General features: G+C 37.5%; 2 protein-coding genes across 5 annotated transcripts in view; one reads left to right on the forward strand and one right to left on the reverse strand.

Annotated features, from left to right (window-relative positions):
• Positions 1-2,346, forward strand: part of LEMD3 (LEM domain containing 3) — a 65,522-nt gene extending 63,176 nt beyond the window's left edge. The window contains exon 13 of the mRNA XM_060657050.2: positions 154-2,346. Within this exon, the coding sequence (XP_060513033.1) occupies positions 154-317 (164 nt within the window). The 3' untranslated portion in view covers positions 318-2,346. The remainder of the gene's footprint in view (positions 1-153) is intronic.
• Positions 2,347-2,428: 82 nt separating this feature from the next.
• Positions 2,429-24,017, reverse strand: part of LOC132694113 (uncharacterized) — a 34,281-nt gene continuing 12,692 nt past the window's right edge. For 3 of the 4 annotated variants that reach the window (XR_014137959.1, XR_014137958.1, XM_081796199.1), the window contains 6 exons: positions 20,769-21,033; positions 10,725-10,869; positions 6,920-7,382; positions 4,969-5,089; positions 4,055-4,118; positions 2,429-2,918 (listed from right to left, as the gene is read on the reverse strand). The gene's annotated coding sequence lies outside the window, so the exon portion shown is untranslated. Of the gene's footprint in view, positions 2,919-4,054; positions 4,119-4,968; positions 5,090-6,919; positions 7,383-10,724; positions 10,870-19,243; positions 21,034-24,017 lie in introns of those variants that run through there. The other variant, XM_081796200.1, reaches the window with a different exon arrangement.

Here is a 24,017-nt window from a genome sequence, read left to right on the forward strand (position 1 = left end):
TAAATTAAAGAATATTAGGTCAGCATTTTAGAGTAATAATTTAAGATTCCTTTATTTGCATATTATGTTCATATGTCTTTTACCACAGTTTGTTTTTTGTAAATATTAAGCACATTTTTACAGATCTAAAATATTATTTTTATCTTACAACAGGGAAATTGGTTACAGTAAAATATTTACGACTAGATAGATATCACCACCGCTTTCCCCAAGCTCTTACTTGCAATACTCCCTTGAAGCCATCAAATAAACATATGAACTCTATGTCTCATCTTCGTCTTCGGACTGGCCTAGCCAATTCTCAAGGAGGTTCCTGAAAAGACTTTCTTCCACTCCTAGGATTGGTATTTACAATAGGAAAATTCCTGTTTGGCTTCTTGTCTTCCTTTTAAATGCTTTTTGTATGTAATATTTTTATTGAATACAGCTCTGTTTGAATGTTCCAGAAATCTTAAGGTTCCAAAGGGACTTAACAGTGAGGCAGCAATGCCGAGTAGACAGAACAATTGTTTCATTTAGTTTTTGGAGCTCAGTTAAGCCAATGCATTTAAAGTTTTGCATGAGGAACATTGACGTTATTAAGCATTTTCAGATGTGGTGGTTGTGTTTTTGCACCACAAAGTGTTTGGATAACCACACAAAAGCATGGTGAAGAGGCCTCTTGTATTTCCATAATTTCCTGTGAACTAATGTTGTGAATTTTTGTATACAGTCACCTGCATAGTTCCTTACCAGGCCAGTGTGGTAAAACTGTTAATTTCCCAATTTAACCTTAGGTTTCTATTGCTTGTAAGAGATTCATTTGTTACAGCTGGAATACAGGAAAATTAATTTGGGTTTAGTGGTTACATATACGTGTAGGTGGATGTACATGTACTTAAACTGGCTTTTGTATATATGTATAAATGCTGGGGGTTGGCGAAAGTAGTCTTGTTTTGTGAGGATGTCTGCATTAAAGCAGTAAAATAAGCTTCCTATTTTATTCATAATCTAATGTGTACATATGTATGTGTATATATGTGTGTATGTGTATATATATGTATGTGTATATGTGTATATATATACACACATATATACATATGGCTGTACTATCACATAGATCAAACAGCCAAACACCTGGAAGTATTAGATACAAGTTTAAAATATCTTTTATAAGTTTTATATAAAAATGTCTGAGTATGATTTTGTGTGAAAGTTACGATATCAGTTGTAATGGATTCAAATTTATGTGAGCAATAAAGATGCAATTGGCAGATATTGGAAAAGTATTTTGTGAAAAGCTGTATTTATTATAAATACTAGGACTATGTCATAGTACTATTGGGAGTAAGTCATTTTCCCAATTTATTTATAATTTAATGAAATGTCAGCTCCCCTGTTCTATGTCAAGTTTAAAGCAGGGCACATTGTTGCAGCAAAATGTGTCTTTGAAAATTTATATTTGAAATTTTGGGTCATGAAAGCTTGCAATATAGTAAATGCACGAGTGACTGTTGCTTTGTGCCTCGGTATTTACTTTGTTTCAGTAAAGTTGCTTTATTACTGTTTATGATTTCAGATTAAAATCGTTGCTGAGCAGAGTTTACTTGTAACGTAACAATTGGCTTTTTAAAAAACAACCTGTTGATATATTGTTGTCAGTCCAAATGAATATGTGAAACAGCTGGAATTGTACCAATTTTGATTTTGTTTAAAGCTCAGTTTCCTTTTTGTTTTTTATTGTATATGTGTTGGGTTTGCAGCATGAACTTGCACAGATAATGCACGTTTTCTGGTTAAGTAAACATGATGCACACTGTTCTGTAACAGAAAACCCTATTGTGCCTTACCTATGTGCTTTTGTGGGCACCATGTTTATGAAAAATAAAAAATGATTTGTTATCTGAAGAGAATAAATTTTAAATTCTCAGTTTATGTCTCAGATGCTAAAGTGTGAGAATATAAATATATATATAATATATATAAAATAACCAATCTTTCTGTATTTTATGTGCATCATAGTGATTTATCTGAGCTTAGTGACCCCATCTTGTGACCTGTTGCAAGAGTGAATGTAAAAAATAGTTGTGGCATTTTAAAAGGTCGCCTTTTGATGCAGATGCATCTTTTTTTTTTTTTTGCTTCTAAAACATATTTCATGTAAACATTGTACATTTATTATTGTAATATATACTATTATGCAGCTTATTTTACCTGAAACTGTTAAGCCGACCAAGATCCCTCCCTGCAAGACAGATGGGAATGTGTATAATAACTAGATATTTGAGAAGTTCTGAAGTTTGATGTAATCTGTTACTTGTCCTGTTAAAAAAAAAGAAAAAATTCTAATTAAAAATTTATTAGGTTTTTTTTTTTTTTAATGCGTCTTGGCTTTTAAAAAACTTTTTAATGCCCTGTGTCTTTATTTTTTTTTTTTTAACCAGTTAAAATAGGTGCCTTTATTTTAAGTCATTTTGGGGATCTGTAAATATATGTATGTATGGTCCTAAAGATGGATGAAGACCCTAAAGTTAACTTTAACCATCCATTCCTCAGCATCTTCCTTTTCTTTATGAAAATGGCTTTTTCTGACTCTCAAGTGTTTGGATCAAAGGGGGGCAAGACTATATACATCAGCTGTGTCACTAAAGCAGCAGTTTTTTCATAGCAAGACTTTCTCAAAAAAGGAAGCTGTTCTTTTACACATTCTGCTCAAACTCCGTATCACATTATAAACCAACAGTTTAAGGGCTAGCTACTTTGAATAGCATTGGTTTAGATTTTTTAATGGTTTAATCAAGTAAAAAAAAAAAAAAAAAGACTTGGTTAATCAGTCAGTTGGTAGACTTTTATTGATTGCTAACAAAGGTCAAGTATTGTTACTTGTTAGGGATGCAAAGATGAAAAAGACATGGCCCAGTCCTCAAGGTGGTCGCACTCTAGAGGAAGAACATAGAACAGATAAGTTAAAAGATAGTGTGGAGGGGCGCCTGGGTGGCGCAGTCGGTTAAGCGTCCGACTTCAGCCAGGTCACGATCTCGCGGTCCGTGAGTTCGAGCCCCGCGTCAGGCTCTGGGCTGATGGCTCGGAGCCTGGAGCTTGTTTCCGATTCTGTGTCTCCCTCTCTCTCTGCCCCTCCCCTGTTCATGCTCGGTCTCTCTCTGTCCCAAAAATAAATAAAAAAAAAAAAAAAAAAAAAAAAAAAAAGATAGTGTGGAGAATATAGTGAGAGAAAAAAGCAGAAGAAATCCTGGGAGTACAGAGAGGCACCTTTTGCATCTTAATAGATGGGAAAGACATAAGGCAGATGAGATAACAGCTGAGCCATATTTTAATTTAAACATTTATTAAACACTTCTTAATTAGTATAGCTACAATGATAAGTCTCCTTTCCCTTGAGCTCCTAGGGGAACTTTTATTCTTGTGATGAGCTCATAAAAATTGGTGCATGGAACTGAAGCTATGACAAAATCCATTTTCAGACTCATTGGTCTGTAGACTCCTGAATATCCTGTGAATATTGAAGCCTGATATTCGACTTCTTTATATTTTCCTTGTATGGTATTCACTGTTTGGATGACAAGTTGTCTAAGTGGACAATGTTTTTTAATATCACATGCCCAGAATATTTCCTTTAATACGATTGACATTACGGTTCTCACTGCTCCTAGTAACGTCACATTATTATAGGTCATGTACATGGCTTCTTCGCCCTTTTTCCCTAGACTTATCTCGGCAAGCCACTTCTTCCAGATGACTCAACAGAGGATGCTAAATCAAGCAGAATTTGGGCAGCCATTCTTTTGGAAAGGATGCTGAGGAACAGGTACTTAAGAACTGAAAATAATTAGAAACCAAAAGTTGTGGTTTAAAGAATCTGAATATCCAGGATGCTCATCCTCTTGGTCCAGTAAGCAGGACTAGCTACTACTGCCTCTAAGCCTCCTTGGAGAAACTTTATAAACAGAAATACATCCTGATTACACCTGAGAACCTCTACTGGGGGCAGCAGGATAGATTCATTTTGTCGATTCTTAGATTTTAAAACCAATAGAACCCATGTACTTAGACTCACCTTTTTTCCTATGAGTGGGTGGACATTGGAAGCCTGCACATGCTCCTTAAATTGAAAAGGTTATCTAGGCATAGAAAGCACATGAAAAAAGATTGATAAGATAAATGTACTGCATGTATAAACTGAATATAAAAGTAGACCATGATAAGACCATGGAAGACCTTGTAGGTCACATTATGAAGTTTGGATGTTGGTTAAAGGGAATTCAGGTAAGGATTTGTTATGATGAAAAATGGAGAAAGGATTTAATGAATAAGAAATGGGAAGGACTTGATTCAATATTGGGAGAGAAACTGATGTTCAGTTTTCTAGTGTGGGAATTCTAACAATCACAACATTTAGAGAACAGATGATAAGTAACAAATTGGATGGAAAAGATGGTAATTGAATTTTTGGACATTTTGAGATTGGGATGCCTATGGAATATTCAGGTGGATATTCCTAGCAGGTGACTGGATTTCTAATTCTGTTGTATTTTGAGAAAGATCTGAGCTAGAGATACAATTTGGGAATTAAAACCATGAAAGTAAATTAGATGACCCAGAGAATGAGAGAGAGAATCCATAGACATTTAGTTCAATGCCAATTCTGCCATATTTAATGATGTGGTTGGGAGGGGGTGAAGTATTAAGGAAGATTTGAAACAAATTAAGAAGGTGGAATGTAACAAGGTCTTTGGGGTGAAGTTAAAGTGGAAATTTAGTATGACTATCACATATCTGACTTGGGCAACTGGTTAGATGGTGGTGACATTCCCTAAATTATGGGTTACCGGAGTGGGGAACAAGAGGCCAATCAAGGGTGCTAGATAAGATGTCTCAGAACTGTAGCAGCTAATCAAAATAATCCTCTGACTTCTCAAATGTAGGACATTGTTAGAGGAAGGGCAAGAGGGGATTGTCTGAGAATCTTACCTTTCTAAAATACATAATTGTTACTTGACATAACGTTCTGGCGTTCTCTATGATTCTCTGATAACTGATTAGAGATTTTCCTGGATCATAGAAAAATGAGATGTTGAGTAGATCTAGAAACCTATGATTGTCAAAAGAAAGAACAATTACAAAAGTTGGCTTTTAAATAGAACTGTTCATAAGTGAGTGGTTTGCCAACCCAAGGCTAGAAATTTACTTGAAGCTATGTATTAACTAGTCAGGTCTTACAGGTCTGGAACCATGTTTTTTGCAACTTCATTTCTGCCTTGATCTGTTGAATTAATTTAAAATTTTAACTTAAAAAATTTTTATGTACGTATGTATTTTTTTGAGAGAGAGAATGAGAACGTGAGTGGGATTGGGGCAAAGGGAGAGGGAGAGAGTCTTAAGCAGGCTCCATGCCCAGAGTGGAGCCTGATAGTAGGACTCATTCTCATGACTGTGAGATGACCTGTGTCAAAATCAAGAGTCGTTAACACTTAATAGACTGAGCCACCCAGGTGCCCCCAAAATTTTAACTTCTTTAAAAAAAAATTTTTTTTTTTTACCATTTATTTTTGAGAGAGACAGAGACAGAGTGTGAGCTGGGGAGGGGCAGAGAAAGAGGGAGACACAGAATCTGAAGGGGGCTCCAGGCTCTGAGCTGTCAGTTCAGAGCCCGACGCGGGGCTCGAACTCACCAACCGTGAGATCATGACCTGAGCTGAAGTCGACGCTCAACTGACTGAGCTGCCCAGGCGCCCCTTAACTTCTTTTTAAAGTTATTTATTTTGAGGGAGCGGGAAAAGGGGCAGAGAGACAGAGACTCCCACACGGATTCCATACTGTCAGCACAAGGCTTGAACTGAAAAACTGTGAGATGACCTGAGCCAAAACCAATAGTCAAATGTTCAACTAACTGAGCTCCCCTAAAATTTTTAACTTTTTTTTTTTAATGTTTATTTATTTTTGAGAGAGAGAGAAAATGAGTGGCCGAGGAGCAGAGAGAGAAGGATACACAGAATCTGAAGCAGGCTGCAGGCTCTGAGCTGTCAGCACAGACCCCGATGCACGAACTGTGAGATCATGACCCGACCGAAGTCGGACAGTCAACCGACTGAGCCACCCAGGTGCCCCTAAAATTTTAACTTTTAAGAGGCAGTCTTATTTTTGTATTTCCGAGTGCTGCAATACTTCCTTTTACCCCTCCCACACAAAGGCTACTAATGTGGACATTTTGAGATCTTAGTAGCTTTTTATTTTGTACTGAGTAATAGCCAAGTTCAAGTTGGTATTCAAGACCTGCCTTTATCTAGACCAGTGCTTGTCCAATAGAGATATAATGTTAGCCATGTGTAATTTAAAATTTTCTGATGGCCAAGTTAAAGAAAAAATAGGTAAAGACAGGTAAAGTTAACTTTAATAGATTTTATTTAACCTTATATACTCAGGATATTATCATCTCAACATGTAATCAAAAATTTTATTGAGCTATTTTATATGCTTTAAAATCTAGAATACAGTAAAACCTTAGTTTGTGAGCATAATTCGTTCCGAAAATATGCTTGTAAGCCAAAGCACTTGTATATCAAAGCAAATTTCCCCATAAGAAAAAATGGAGGGGCACTTGGGTAGTCAGTTGGTAGGTTAAGCATCCGACTTCAGCTCAGGTCATGATCTCACAGTTCATGGGTTTGAGCCCCTCATCGGGCTCTGTGCTGACAGCTCGGAGCCTGGAGCCTGCTTCAGATTCTGTGCCTCCCTCTCTCTCTACCCCTTCCCTGCTCGTACTCTATCTCCCTCTGTCTTAAAAAAATAAACATTAAAAAAAAAAAGGAAACTCAGATGATTCGTTCCACAACCTAAAAATATTCACATAAAAATTATTACAATACTGTAATATAATACAAAATAGTAAAATACAAAATAAAAAAAAATAACCTGCACTTACCTTTGAAAACCTTCATGGCTGGTGTGAAGGAGACAAGAGAGGGGAGTTATTGTGTAGGACGACTTTCACTATCACTAACGGAATCACTGCTGTCTTTTGGCTCAATGGAATCTTTTTCTTTTGGTGCAGCTTTAACAAGGAACCTATTCAGTGACACTTGCTTTTGCCTCCTTTTGAGGATTTCGTGGAAATGTGATACCACATTGTCGTTAAACATTCATTGCTCTCATTGCTACAGCCTTATTCAGGTGGTGCTTTTCTACAAAATTGCACTGTTTCCCACATTTTACACATCTCCCTGATCTCATTGGAGGTGAGAGTTTCCTCCGCCTTTTTCTCCTCTGCAGAGAAGACCTCCTCCATAACATCTTGCTGTTGCTCGAGATGCAGATGCATCAGTTCATTGGTGGTCACCGTGGCCTGAGACCAAGCATCTGAGCATCGGAGGCTATCACCCACAATCCTGCGGTGAGAGAGACAGAAAGAAGAACCACTGGCTCAGTAGTGATCATGTGATGTTCGGAGTAATGGACTACTCGTATTGCAAGACCTTGCTCCCTTATCAAGTTAAAATTTATTAGAAACATTTGCTCGTCTTGCAGAACACTCGCAGAACAAGTTAGTCACAATCCGAGGTTTTACTGCATATGTTACACTTACAGCTAGCATGACCCTGTGTTGTAGGACTTACAGTGCTAAAACTGACACAGTTGGTCACCTTATTAACAGCCCATCTCAATTCAGATACTACATTTTCACTGAAAACACTTGATCTATATTTAGATTTTGTAACTTTACAGTTGGAAAAAGTAGATTCACAGACGCAGGTTCTTCCAAACTTCCGTAAAAAGTTTTCCTATAACTGAATCAGGTATCCCTTTTTAAGTTTACATTAATTCAGATGAAAACTTCAGTTCTTCAGCTCTAATAGCCGTATGTTAAATCCTCAGTAGCCATGTGTAGCCAGTGTTGACCATGGTTACAGTGCAGGTCTAGACCGGCCTGTACCTTTCTAGCTAAATCCCACTTCGACTGCCAGCAGGCTCCAGCTAAATTGCACTGCTGTCTTTCCTGGGCACAGTAACTGTCACTTGATTCCACTTTAACTGGCACTGTTGTATCGTTCGTTTTGCTTGAGACATCTCATTTCCGGTTTCCATAGACCCAAACCTTGCCCATCCTGTGAAATGTGATACAAATGTCTCCTCCAGGAAGCGTTTCTGATTATTTCTAGATAGAAGTTATTCCTTCTAGGTGCATTTCTGAAATACTTGATTTGCACTCCTCTTACTGTTTTCGGCAGTTGCTTGTGGTGTAGTTTCTTGTAGTCTGCTCTATTTTGGCTTCTCAGTCCTCATCATTCCTCTGAAACTGCTCCTCCAGAGCACCAAAAAACTTCCTTTTGCCAAATTCAAGAGTCGTTTCTATAGCTTCATCTTTCTTGAACTCTTTGCATCGTGGGACGTTGCTGGTCATTGCCTCCTTTTTTACTTATTATGAAATAATTTACACCTGTAAGAATCTATTGAAAGTTTATATTTTATTTATATTTTGAAGTATAGCATCATTTTAAGATCTAGAATATTAACTTGGAAGCACATCTCTGCCTTTGCCTGATGCTTCTCTCTCCTTTCCGACTCCCAGATAACCATTATTCTGGATTGTGTGTTAATAATTATTTTTCATTATAATTTTGCCACATATGTATGTATCTCTAAATACTATATTGTTTGTTACTGCTTTTGACCTCTCTATGAATAGAATCAAATGCATACTTACTTCACTGACTTTTTGTTGAACATCGTCATTGAGATTCATCTGTACAGATGCACATAGCTCTCATTAATTGTGGCCGTGTAGTATTCTATTGTGAAATATGCCACAATTTATTCAAGTATCTCTGAGATTGTTTTCAGTTTTTTACTATTATAATTAAGGTAGCTGTGAACATTCATGCTTGAACATATTTTCTGCTGCACACATTCAAGTTTCTCTAGGTCAGTAATGCTCAAAAGGTGTGGTTCTCAAGTTAGCAGCATTGAATGGGAACTTGTTATTCCAAGCAAATTATTGGGCCCCACCTAGACTTGTTGAATCAGAAACTTTGGAGTTGGGGCCTAGTAATCTGATTTTCACAAATCCTTCAGGTGATCCTGATGGCACATTCAAGGTTGACAATCCTGGGTATAAAGGTGCCCTTTGTGAGGTTAATTTGCATTTCCTGATTAAGATTTTTCGCTTACATATTCTTGAAATAACTTTCTTTCTTTTTTACTGTGACATTTGAGAAATTCTGATGAGGAAATGGTTTATGCCTGCCCCCCCCCCCTTTGCTCATTTGTTTTGTTTCTTAAGTTCCGCATATGAATGGAATCATATGGGATTTGTCTAACTTATTTCACTTAGCATTATGCTTAGACTAATACTCTCTAGCTCCATCCATGTCATGGCAAGTGGAAAGATTTCATATTTTAAATGTTTGGTAGAATTCACCATTGATGTCATTAGGCCTGGCCCTCATAGGTAGTTTTTTGATTACTAAGTCAATGTTTTCACTTAACATAGGTCTATTAAAAATTTCTCTTTCTTCTTAGGTTAGTTTTAGTGGTTTATGTCCTAGGAATTTTTACATTTCATCTATTCAATTTCTTGGTGTATATAGAGTTGTTCATAGCATTCCCTTATAATCTTTATTTCTGTAATGTTAGTAGTAATGCCCCCTCTTTACTGATTTTAATCATTTGAGTCTTTTCTCCTTTTTTCTTGGTCAGTCTAGCTACAAGTTTGACGTGTTGATATTTTCAAAGAATCAACTTTTGGTTTTGTTGATGTTGTCTATTATTTTTCTATTCTCCATGTCTTTCCACCCTAGTCTTTTATTTCTTTCCTTCTGCTTGCTTTGGGTTTATTTTACTCTTCTTTTTCCAGTGTAGTTTTGAAATCTTTTCTTTCTTTTCTTTTTTTTTTAGCATGGTCATTTACAGCTGTCAATTTTCTTTTAAGTACTGTGTTAGCTGCATCTCGTAAGTTTTGGTATATTGGGTGTTCATTTTGATTCATCTCAAAGTATTCTAATTTCCTTTTGGTTTCTTTTCGGACCCATTGGTTATTTAGAAGCTTATTTCACTTACACACATTTGTGAATTCCTCATATTTCTTTCGGTTACTGATTCTAATTTCATTCCATGTGATTGGATAACATATTTTGTTTGATTTCAGTCCCTTTAAACTTTTTAAAGCTTATTTTATGGCCTATCATTTGGTCTATCCTGAGGAATGTTCTGTGTGAACTTGCGAAGAATGTATATCCTGCTGTTAAAAACTAGGTGACCAGACATCAGCAGATATTCTTTGGGCCATAACTGCCTCCCATACTTGATCAAATCTTTGATTTTCTGCTTTTGTTTTGTTATGGGCCTCGAAGAGTTTCCCTTACATTATTGCCAGATCAGTAATTGACTTAAAGGGATGTTTTTCATGTTTAATCCAGTATAAAAGATGTTTTATTCATTTATCTAAAAAAAATTTTTTTAATGTTTATTTATTTTTGAGAGAGAGAGGCAGAGTGCGAGCAGGGGAGGGGCAGAGAGAGAGAGGGAGACACAGAATCCAAGCCAGGCTCCAGGCTCCGAGCCGTCAGCATAGAGCCCATCGTGGGGTTGGAACTCAAGAACTGCAAGATCATGACCTAGCCGAAGTTAGACGCTTAACCAACTGAGCCACCCAGGTGCCTCTAAAAGATATTTTATAATGAGAGGTTTATTCAGTCTGTCGTTCCATTCTATTGCTGGAAATAAGTTCTTACCTTATCCCTTCCTTATTGCCCCTGTCCTTGAAAATCACTTGTGTTCTTTAAAGAAAAGTAATCTCACTCTTGTGATTGGTGCCTTGGTTCAATAGAGATATTCTTTTTTCGATGGTGATTTAATAGATAGGTAAACTGATATCACCTGTGAATAAATTCAACAAGAAATATATAAGACCTATGTGAGGAAAACTTTCCTAAAAGAGATCAAGGAAAACAAATAAATGGAGATATATATCATTCTTCCTTGATAGAAATGCTGAAAATAGCAAATACACTAATTCTTCCTAAATTAGTAAAGAGGTTTAATGAATTCCAATAAAGATTCCAATAGATTTAAATTAATTTTTAGGGCTTTTAAGTGAATTTCTATGATATCAGCTAAAAGGATAAACAAAAAAGAGTAAGTTTTTAAAGTTAAAATATGATTGAAAAGCAGAGACTGGCCCTATCAGATATGAAAGCAAATTAAATCTGTGTTAACACTGTTACACAAATATAGGAGTAGACAATTAATACCTTGAAACAGATAATTATCGAGTATAACTGGTACCAGAAGGTCACTTACATTAAATCCACTTAAATCAAGGATCAAATTTTTATAATAACTAGCTTTACTAAAACTAACTTGAAATATTTTGCTAAAAATATAAAAATAAACTTATTTTCTATATAATGAAGTTAACTTCTAAATATTTTAACTTTTAGAAATAACTTTTGGCATTTTTCTTGACAAAATTATTTGAAACATGAAATGCTAATTTTCATTTCATGTTTGATTTCTCCTCCTTAATTGAATCATTTTTCAAAAATTTCCTAGACTTCATTTTTGTAAGGGTTTCTTTCTAATCAGACCATTCCTTTATACACTTCTTGTGTCGTTGCCCTTTTGGCCTTGGCTTCTGCCCTTTGATTGCAAGCTGCACTGACACATTCTTAGCTCTGCTCATGATTTGAACAGTTCTCCATCATCTTTATCAACTTCATGAAATCTGACATATTTTGTGAGATTTGCTAGCTTACTTTGTAATGAATTTTCATTGCACTTGCATTGTATTTTTGAATGACAGTCTGGAAGACACTGGCAAACACAGGCATTAACATAGATGATACTGTAAAGCAGAGAAAGATATGAAAAGAGGCCCTTACTTTTAAGTAAGAGTATTTTATGTTATGACTCAACATCAATAACAGATTGCATGGTCAATGAATACTTGAGTTATGAGACACTTTGGTATATAGGAATTCAGTGTATGATAATGTTTTCACTCATATGTGGAACTTGAGAAACTTAACAGAAGATCATGGGGGGAAGGGAAGGGGAAAATAAATAGTTACAAACGGAGAGGGAAGGGGGCTAACCATAAGAGACTCTTAAATACAGAGAACAAATGGTTGATGGAGGAGTGAGAGAGGGGAAATGGGTGATGGGCATCGAGGGGGGGCACTTGTTGGGACGAGCACTGGGTGTTGTATGTAAGTGATGAACCATGGGAATTCCAAAAACCAAGAGCACACTTTACACACTGTTAGCCAATTTGACAATAAATTATATATTTTTTTAAAAAGCATTGTATGATAAAGGTGACTATTTTTTTCATTAAAAAGTTTTTTTTTTTGTTTTTTTTTTTTTTTTAATTTTTTTTTTTTTTCAACGTTTTTTATTTATTTTTGGGATAGAGAGAGACAGAGCATGAACGGGGGAGGGGCAGAGAGAGAGGGAGACACAGAATCGGAAACAGGCTCCAGGCTCCGAGCCATCAGCCCAGAGCCTGACGCGGGGCTCGAACTCACGGACCGCGAGATCGTGACCTGGCTGAAGTCGGACGCTTAACCGACTGCGCCACCCAGGCGCCCCTCATTAAAAAGTTTTTTAAGGTGATCTTAAAAATCAGGAAAAGTAGATCATTCAATAAAATTAAGAGACTAAGAACCTTAATGTAACTAATGCCAGGGCCTTTGAGTCCTGCAAGTTTCATATGCCTCAATAACACAAAAAGTATTGTGTTGTCTTCTTCACGTATAGTATCCTCTCCTTGCCATGGCAAGGTCCAGAACAAAAGGGCAGGAGGATAGTTTCCTGATGCTTATTTTGTTCAGGGCTTTCTTTTTTATTTTTTATTTTTATTTTTTAACGTTTATTTATTTTTGAGACAGAGACAGAGCATGAACGGGGGAGGGGCAGAGAGAGAGGGAGACACAGAATCCGAAGCAGGCTTCAGGCTCTGAGCCATCAGCCCAGAGCTCGATGCAGGGCTCGAACTCACGGAGTGTGAGACTGTGACCTGAGTTAAAGTCGGACGCTTAACCGACTGAGCCACCCAGGCGCCCCAGGGCTTTCTTTTTTATTTGACAGTCATAGTTGGGCTTCTCTACATCACTACCAGCATCTATTTTACAGAAGCCTAGCAACATATCTGCAGAGAAGGAAATCTTATCAGAGGAACCTGATAAGTAGCCTAGCCCTTCCGTAACAAACCTTCTCAAGTGTTATGCCACAGGTTACGGATGTGCTAACGTGCACTTTGAGTGGTGGAGCTCAAGGCCTCCTTAACTCTGGCAGCTGTTATGTAGCCTCTCCCATTTAACTGTGCACTGTACAATGCTTTTCCTTTTCTTTCTATGCCATGAAGTAAAAAAAAAAAAAAAAAATTCTGGGGAGCACTGTTATAAGCAATTAGCTGTAAACAATGGGAACATGAATAGTATCATTATGCAAACAGAGTCATCTGGTTTAGGGAAGAAAATAGATTGTAGCAGAAAATGGATTGAGGGGGCAGATTAGACTTTTTCCTGAATCTGAATTCACTCTCGTTCTATTTTCACATTAGATCATATCATCAATTTACATTAGTATCAGCCTTGTGCAGTTTTTACTTGTTCCTGGTCCTTTACACATACCTAGATAATTTCCAGGAGGAATGAAGAGTTGAGCAATAGTCATAAAAGAAAAATTAGAGGAAAACATTTGATGTAGGGTTTAGCACAGAAACAAAGAAATCGGAAAGAAAAATGCTACATATGGTTATATTGAAACAAAAATGATCAGTACATCTAAAAATTCTAAGAAATTTAAAAACAAGCAAATGGGAAGACACAGCAGCATATATGATTTGCAGTAACATTCCTTTTTTTAATGTTTTTTTTAAAATATGAAATGTATTGTCAAATTGGTTTCCATACCACACCCAGTGCTCATCCCAACAGGTGCCCTCCTCAATACCCATCACCCACCCTCCCCTCCCCTCCCTCCCACTCCCCCGTCAGCCCTCAGTTTATTCTCAGTTTTCAAGAGTCTCTTATACTTTGGCTCTCTCCCTCTCTAACCTCTTTTTTTTTTTTTTTCTTCCCCTCCCCCATAGACTTCTGTTAAGTTTCTCAGGATCCACATAAGAGTGAAAACATGGTATCTGTCTTTCTCTCTATGGCTTATTTCACTTAGCATCACACTCTCCAGTTCCATCCACGTTGCTACAAAGGGCCATATTTCATTCTTTCTCATTGCCATGTAGTACTCCATTGTGTATATAAACCACAATTTCTTTATCCATTCATCAGTTGATGGACATTTAGGCTCTTTCCATAATGTGGCTATTGTTGAGAGTGCTGCTATAAACATTGGGGTACAAGTGCCCCTATGCATCAGTACTCCTGTATCCCTTGGGTAAATTCCTAGCAGTGCTACTGCTGGGTCATAGGGTAGGTCTATTTTTAATTTTTTGAGGAACCTCCACACTGTTTTCCAGAGCGGCTGCACCAGTTTGCATTCCCACCAACAGTGCAATAGCATTCTACAAATAAAAATCATCCTAACATAAAAGACTAACATCCTGATAGAAAAATAGCCAAATGACATTTGGAGATGATCCACAAATGAGGAGCTGTAAATGAGCAACTAATGTGAAACATCCAGCCACAGAAATAAATACGAATTAATGAACAATTGAGAAAGTTTTTTATTACATAAGAAATTTGGCAGATATTATTTAAGTTTAGGGGAAATAGGCCCCTTATATAAATGCTGGTAGTTATGTAAAGTGACGAGCATTTTTATAGGTCAATTTGGCAATACATTAAAAAATGTCTTAATCTTCATACCTTAGACCTTATGCTTTAATTTAGGAGTTTGGTCTGAAGCAATGATCAGAAATGACATGAAGATACATGAAATGATATTCATCACAGCCTTATACTGTAAAAAATGAGAAGCAATTGAATTCTACAAAAATGAGAATAATGGATTATGGATTATAATATGGAATCCTGGGTAATCACTAAAATAATGTCTTTGGAGAATACATACGGTATGGAAAATATTGTCTGTAGGCTGCTTAAATTGCATGTACGTTATTTCAAATATACTATATTTCATCTAAGATACTATTATTTGGAAGAGGCATCATTTTCTCTGGCACTAAGAAAGAAAACAATAAAAATAACACCCAAGATATGAAATCTGATAGAAGACCCTGGCATAAAGGTAGGCGGAGTCAGAATAAATGAGAAGTAGACTCGTCTCTGGAAAGGGACAGCAAAGAAACTAGTTGGTCCCCATTCAGAGCGTGGTTCTAATTCCTACCACCACCACGATCCAAAAAACTTCAAGCAGAGAGAAAATGTCATGCTCACAATTGGTAAGTTCCCCCAGGTAAGCAAACATCAGTCCTCTGGCCGAAACTGGACTTCAGGCAGATAGCAATCTTTTCTTTTGTAACTTTGTCAGTAATTTTTTTTTTTTTTTAGACACCTTTGCTTCTAAAATGAGTTTCTATATCAGAATTGTTAGAAATGAAAAACTGTGTCTAGCGTGAAAGGCATATACTAAATATATGCAATTGGAGGGAGATACTCCAAAATTTAGCAGTGAAGCCCAATGTGTTGGATTACATACGTATTTTACAAAACTTCTCCATGAACATTTATTACATATATTTAAAATGTTTACCTTAATTAGGATTCCCATAATTGTTTATAGTCTATTTTCTTAATTTGATCTCCCCTATTAGTATATTTTGAATCATTACCAACCTTTGGCAACAAAGCTCAGGCATTTTAGACTTTCTGTAATTTCAGCACTTTGGAAAAGAGCTGTGTTTATTTTGGCTGCAGACCTGTGGGTTATTACTGTCAGCAGGTGTGTGAAAAGTCTTCCAAAACACTGGATCCCTGCATTGAGGGATCAAAAAGAAAAGAAAAAAGGAGGGGTGCTCAAGAGCACATGCTCTGGAATGAGACCCATGCTCCAATTTCAGCTTTGACCCTTCAGTTGTATGACTCTAAGCAAGTTATTTAAGTGGTTGTAAGACTCAGTTTCCTCATTGTTACAACAATGATAATTGTGTAATGGAGAGAATGAAAGGAAACAATGTAAAAGGCCCATCATGTAATATCCCTGTTGGGATTCTAAATCAAGGTCTATGAGAGCAACTACTTGAAAATGTGATTTATTTTTAATATCCCTTTGCTCTTCTTCAACGTAGTCACTCAAACAGTGATCATGCGTAAGAGAGACCTTTCAAAATTTATCATCTCTTCAGTGCTTCCCTTTTAAAATTACATATTCTCTATTCCAGCAAATAGAAAAAGGTCGGGGGTGGGGGAGGGGGATACTCATGATGAGCGTAGCCTTGATGCAGAAAACAGAAAGGGAAAATTTCTAGGCCGATTTCACTGAACAAAGATGCAAAAATCCCCAAACCAAAATGGCCAGCAAACCAAATTCTGCAACACACAAGTAAGTATACACCATGACCAAGTTGGATCTATCCAGGAGGAATGTGGGGCTGGTTTGACATTAGAAAAATCCATATAATTTGTTACATTAACAGAATACATGAAATAAATATGATCATCTCATATAGATGCAGTAAACCATCTAATAAAATTCTATATCCATATATCTTTTTGTAAAAAAGTAATTTTTAACAAACCAGAAGGGAACCTCCTAAATCTGATAAAAATTATGTACCAAAACCCTAAAATAAACATTAATGGTAAGTTCTCTAGTGTGTCCCTATTGGGTGCAGTTTGGAAACCTAAGTTTTGACTTCTTCCTTCATTTTTTTTTAATGTTTATTTATTTTTGAGAGACAGAGACAGAGACAGAGTGCAGGTGGAGGAGGGGCAGAGAAAGAGAGGGAGACAGAATCCGAAGCAGGCTCCAGGCTCCGAGCTGTCATCACAGAGCCCGACGCGGGGCTCGAACTCACAAGCTGTGAGATCATGACCTGAGCTGAAGTTGGACGCTTAACCGACTGAGCCACCCAGGTACCCCTCTTCCTTCATTTCTAAATGACTCTTTTTTTTTAATTTCTTAAAAATATGTATGTTTTAAAATGCTTATTTTTGTGTGAGGGAGAGAGCAGGAAAGGGACAAGGAGAGGGAGACAGAGGATCCAAAGCAGGTTCCATGCTGACAGCAGAGAGCCCAATGTGGGGCTCAAACTCACGAACCTCGAGACCATGACCCAAGCCAAAGTCGGTCACTTAACTGAACCACCCAGTGGTTCCTTCCATTTCTGAAACAAGCTTTTGTTGTTCTTCACTATTAACTGTTCTTGTTCTTTTGAGACTAATGTATTCTCCCATTTTATTTTACTTTGAAATGGTATACCTTTTTAGTCTTCTCATCTCTCTGAAATGCATTTTATTGTTATTTTTTTCTAACTATTTTGTCCCCAGATTCTTCCTTTTTATACTCAAGTGTTTCTGCTTCAAAAAGGTAGAAAGTCTAAGTGTGAATTTATTTTTCTCAATATGAATAACATTGAGGTTCAGATCTCAGCTATGATAGTGTTCAAGAATTATCACTGGAACTAGGGTAGTGTCGGTCATTAGAGTGGTGTCAGCGCCCGACTGGGATGTTGTGTTTCACCAATGGAAGCCGGTAAATCTTGAAAATGATTGTCCACAATCAGTCCTGTGTTATTAGAATGTTCCTTACTGTGACTCTAGACATAAAGGCTGGTATAATCTTTTAACTATAGAAGTCTTAGAAATTAATTTTATGCAATACACGTTCGGTAATAATGAGGCTCTGTTGTATGGTGTACCTCCCTGGAAGGTACCAGGAGCAACAGAGAAGAGTGAAAAGCAGACAGTGAGCAGGAGACATTGTTTCTGTGGGCAGTATTGTGGGCTGAATCGTCTTCTCACATTGGAAGAGCTAGCCACGAGCGTTGTGTGTCCACCCCTTCTGTTATTCGTCATTGTAAATTTTACATGGTTTCACATTTAAATAAAACCTCAGTTTCAAAAATTATTGTATGTCATATCTCAATAAAACTCAGTCTAGGGGCGCCTGGGTGGCTCAGTAGGTTAAGCCTCTGACTTCAGCTCAGGTCATGATCTCACGGTCCGTGGGTTTGAGCCCCACGTCGGGCCCTGTGATGACAGCTCAGAGCTTGGAGTCTGCTTGAGATTCTGTGTCTCCCTCTCTCTCTGCCCCTCCCCCACTCATGCTCTGTCTCTCTCACTCTCAAAAATGAATACATGTTAAAAAAATTTTTTTTTAAATTTTTATTATTTTTTTAACATGTATTTATTTTTGAGACAGAGAGAGAGCATGAACAGGGGAGGGTCAGAAAAAGAGGGAGACACAGAATCTGAAACAGGCTCCAGGCTCTGAGCTGTCAGCACAGAGCCCGACGCGGGGCTCAGACCCACGGACCGCGAGATCATGACCTGAGCCGAAGTCAGACGCTTAACCGACTGAGCCACCCAGGCGCCCCCCCAAAAAATTTATTTTTTATTTTTATTTTTTTTTAATTTTTTAATTTTTATTTTTTAATGTTTATTTATTTTTGACAGAGAGAGAGAGAGCATGAGCAGGGGAAGGGCAGAGAGAGAGAAAGGTAGACACAGAATCCAAAGCAGGCTCCAAGCTCTGAGCTGTCAGCACAGAGCCCGACGCGGGGCTCGAACTCACAGACCACGAGATCATGACCTGAGCTGAAGTCGGACGCTTAACTGACTGAGCCACCCAGGCGCCCCCAAAATTTTTTTTTAAATAAAAAGTAAAAAAAATAAAACTCAGTCTAATTATATACAAAATTACCATTTTCATTTTCCACTATGCTTTAATAACATGGAAAAATCAAAATTGCTTTTCCTGGTTTTCCTCAAGGGCAGCTGAATGTACTTCAAATACTATTTAGTTATAAGGCAACCTTATCATATTTGGAGATCGGTAGAATAAATATTGCCTCACGTAGTTGAAATGTTTAGAGAAGTATGCCATTTTCATTATGTTCAGAAAAAATATGTACTTATCGTGAATATCGTGATAAAATATCATATTTTAGTAATAGAGAGATGAGTACAGAAAATTCCTACTTACCTGGAGTAATTTTTAAAGATATGTCTTGATGAATTTAGTTATTTTAGTTACCTAAGAGTTATATTCTGATTTAAAAAAAACCACTTTTCAAAGAATACAATAAAATATTCACAGCACTACAACTCTGGGGAGCTTAATTTAATCATTGATGGCTCAGGAAGCAGCTCAGAATCTTTCAGTGCCTCCTTTTTTTTTTTTTTTTTCTTAATACAAGGGTCTCAGATTTTATTTTTTTTAGCGTTTATTTTTGAGAAACAGAGACAGAGCACGAGCAGGGGAGGGGCAGAGAGAGAGGGAGACACAGAATCTGAAGCAGGCTCCAGTCTCTGAGCTGTCAGCACAGAGCCCGACGTGGGGCTCGAACTCACAAACCATGAGATCGTGACGTGAGCTGAAGTCAGACACTTAACCGACTGAGCCACCCAGGCGCCCCACAGTGCCTCATTTCATAATGAACCTCAGTACAGGGTAAAATGAAAATTCTTTGAATTTCCTGATTATTTGGATTATGAATAAGCATATATGTTTTGTAAAGGTCATGAAAGCTGTGTTGTATGTGCCCTCATGTATTTTCCTATAATCCTGTCTATCTCTGTTATGGGCATTATAGAAAGGAGAGGTTGAAACTTACCCTCCTCGGTTGGAAGGTAGAAATGAAAATTACTCCGGTTAAACCAGAATTTCTCAAAGAACGACATGTGGACCACCTGTCTTAGAATCATCTAGGGTACTGTTAGAAATGCAGATTCCTGTATCCTTCACCAAACCTGCTGAATCACTTTATCTGGGAAAGATCCCAGGATAGTGACGGGCTCTCCAGGTAATTCTCACAAAAGTTTGAGAATCATTGCCAGATGGCTTCTGGACCTGAGTGAGCAACCTAGGGTAGGCAGCACCAAAACAATTCTTCCCATGAATCCTGATACAGGAAACAAATGACGAAGATTGAAATGGGTGTGCCACTTCCCACGGAGTATGGGAACAGGAAATAATATGTTCTACCGTCAGACCGAAGGAATTTGAGAGGCAAAGTTGGAAATAGTTCAGAGCTATTTCATTCATATTTATAACATAGGCTTACTGAAGGTGTAGATTTCTTATTGTATTTTTCTTTATTGATGTGAAGCAACATGAAATTAGCTGAGCATCATTTGATTCATTTGGAACATGTTTTTATTGTTTAATGCTTTGCTTTTACTTCGAACACTATAGTAAATGTCTTTTGGGGTTTCTTTTCACTAAGTATCTTGAGTTTTCAGAGCTTTAGATGCCAAAGAATTACATATTTTCGTTAATCAAGCCAATTTCACTTGTAGTTCTAGTTATAATTATCTGTTACCACTGGGAGCAGAATATAATGGTATTTAGAAAGAACTTCTTTTTCCCTTTTTTTTCCTTTTATGCCACTGTGGAAAGCTAAGTGGGTGATAGTTCTGTTTGATAGTTTCCATCGGTTTTTCCCATGAGAGTTAGACATGCATAAACCTCCCTTAACCACCTCTCTCCTTCCCCCTTCAACAATCCCCTATCCACCTAACCCCATCTGAAGGGTCAGTCAACAGTATTTATTTACGAAGCACTTATTACACTACGGGAAGTCGCAAAAGAAGACTTTCCTTTTCAATATTCTATTACTGTTGAGAATTCAGTAGTAGAATTCAAATCTCGCTCCACAGCTCTATTATCCCAAAGTTCGCAATACTCACTTCTGCTCCGAGGCAGCCTTCGCTAAGCCACGGGTCGATCATCAAGGCTGACCTTAGTATTTCCTCCACCTGTCTTCTCCAGAATGCTCCCCAGCCGTATGCACTGTGGGCCTTCTGGTTTTACCATGGGCTGTTCTTGGGTACGCGTGATCATCAGTTCCGAATCCTAGTCTGCTCCTCTGTTTACAAAAGGAGTGGGTTGAAACCAGACTGCTTTCTCCTTGTCGTTTTGACCTTTCAGCCTCCACAGGTGAGACACTAGCACCTGGTAAAGGAGATCAGACAGCATCATTAAGTAGGAGAGATACAGGTTAAAGCTCTGCAGCACTATTTTGGGTTTTCACTTGCATCTCCCAGGGGATAAGATCTCAAGGGTTGGGACCTTTTAGACGGAGAAAGTCACCCTCCTGAATGCTCCTGACTGCCTTGCTTTCAGTTTTGTATTACCACCTCAAAAAGCCTTCCTTCTCTGAATCTTTCAACTCCCCCTATTCCTCCACTGAAAGGGACGTCCTTGTCTGAGCATATGTGTGTACATGTGTATGCATACATGTAGGTGGAGGATGACAGACAAACTGACTGCGGGTCCTCCAATTCACATTTCTTATTCAGTAATTCTCTCCAGGCAGCTGTGAGCTGGTGGTTTCTTTGCTGATTAACCCACACGTTAAGCAGGCGCGCACACACACGTTCATATAGATTGTACTGGATGGTATAAAACCCAAATATCGAGAATAGAATAAAGCCACAATATTAGTAAAGTTCATGCCCTGGCTGGTAAATAAATAGGTCTGTAAAGAACTATTTGACATCTTTATGGATCTCTTCAGGAGCCAGAAAAGAGCTGGACTAGCTCTTGATGACTTTCTCTCCCTTTCACAGTGGTCACATTGCACACATTTTATTTCAGAATCTGCCTCGGAAAAATATGAGGATGAAAAATATAGGCTTCCCAATTAAACTGAGTTTCAGATAAACTATAAATAATGCTCCATGAAATACTTAGGATATACTAAAAATTATCTGGTGTTCATTTAGAATTCAGATTTATCTGGGTATCCTGCATTTTTTTCTGGCAACTCTTTTCCTACCATAACACCTTGTTTATCTCTAGTCTTACTGCTAATATCTTAAGACTAGGGACTCTACCTCCAATCTGGGTATCTGCACCTGCCTGGGTGGCCTTCCCAGCGCTACTCTTCTGATTTCCCCTCATAGCCTGCTACACACTAAATTTTTTAAAACTGCTGTTTTCATTATGTTTCTCTTCCACACAAGAAAGTGTGATGCTTCCGTTGCTTTCCAAAGCGATTTTCACTGTGCAATTTTATACTAGATTTTGTGTGTGTCTGTTATGCATTTCCTTGGTGAACCTTTCTCTTTTAACAGAAAAAGAGGTGTCTTTGAGCTATGTGAAGAACTGTGGCTTATACAAAGAAACAAAAGTGGGTGAGATTAGAAACATGCACCTTGCCTCAATGATGACTTTTCCTTTAGACATCAATAGGTTGAAAGCCCCCTCATATCATTCAACTCCTGCCAACATCTTGCAGGATAGGCAGCAGGTCAGGCATTATTACTTTCATTTCAAAGATAAGGTCACTAAATCCCAGAGATGTGAATTGTAAAACAATTACATGGCATAGCCAGAGTTTGAATAGCAATCTGCCAACTGAAGTTGATTTCTCTGTCTACTTTTATGGACCACCAGTGTTGAAAAACATAAAATCAACTTTGATACAATATATTAAACAATATTTAAAAAAAATTTTTTAATGTTTATTTTTGAGAGAGAGAAAGACAGAGCACAAGTGGGGGAGGAGCAGATAGAGAGGGAGACACAGAATCCAAAGCAGGTTCCAGGCTCTGAGCTGTCAGCAGCACAGAGCCCAACGTGGGGCTCGAACCCAGGAACCGAGAGATCATGACCTGAAGTTGGATGCTTAACCGACTGAGCCACCCAGGTGCCCCATAAACTTTGTATATATTTAAGCCTCAGAAAGGTTTCTCTCCCAACCCTGAAGAGATGTTCTCATTCCCTTCTGTCTGGTGGACCTTGTCATTTAGCTGTCAGTTACATATCACAACAATTGGATGTTTGGCCATTTGACCTATAGGGATGGCTTTTTAATGTGGTCACAATGGTGGAATATACCTGTGTTCCATTGCTACTATTCCTCAAATATTTAGAGATTATCAGGGTGTTTCAGGGCTCATTTATAAGTCACAAAATCATTAATATTTTATGTTTACTCACTTAAAAGCATAAAAAGGGAATAACTTAATTTGGTTATTCATCGATTCTGCTTGGTTCTAAATTTTGTCTTTTTCCACAAATGTGTTCTCAAAAAAATAAAAATAAAACTTCATTTGCCTCCCAGTCCTCCATACTTTTCCTATCTCTTTAGCCTCACCTTTAAAAAAAAATAATTTTATTTATTTTTTTCATCATTATAAGTGCACTCTTTATCTCCAGCCCCTTTTTCCCCCCATCCCACTCCCACCCCCCCCACTCTGATAACCATCTGTAGTTAAGAGTCTATGATTTCCCCCCCCCCCCCTTGCTCATTTGTTTCTTAAACTCCAGTGAAATCATATGGTATTTGTCTTTCTCTGACTTATTTTACTCAGCATTATACTCTCTAGCTCTATCCGTGTTGTTGCAAATGGCAAGAATTTATTCTTTTTTTTTTTTTTTTATGGCTGAAATATGCCACTTCTTCTTTTCCTGTTTATCAATCGATGGGCATTTGGGCTGCTTTTATAGCTTGCCTATTGTATAATGTATATTATTGTATAATAAACATAAGAGTGCAAGTAACCCTTTGAATTAATGTTTCTGTGTTTTTTGAGTAAATACCCAGTAGAGCAATTCCTGGGTCATAGGGTAGTTCTATTTTTAATTTTTTGAGGAATCTCCGTACTGTTTTCTACAATGGCCGCACCAATTTACATAGTCACCAACAGTTTGAAAAGAAAATCTATGGACTTCTCATGGCTTGAATATCATTTCTATATCTGCAGCCCAGCCACTCTCTATACATATAACTTTCATATTTAATCACCCAGATGAACATTATCTTGTGTGTCTAAAAGCCATTTCACACTTAACATGTATCTTATGAAATGTCAATTCTGTAATGCTCAGGGGGGAAAAAAAGAAAAAAAAGTTTAGAGACATTCTTTTCTTTCTTTCAAACTTTACATTTGGTATATTAGCAAATCTTGTGGGCCCCGCATTTCAAATAT

The sequence above is a fragment of the Panthera onca genome, chromosome B4 (assembly GCF_046562875.1).
Source record: "Panthera onca isolate mPanOnc1 chromosome B4, mPanOnc1 haplotype 2, whole genome shotgun sequence".
Taxonomy (NCBI): Eukaryota; Metazoa; Chordata; class Mammalia; order Carnivora; family Felidae; genus Panthera; species Panthera onca.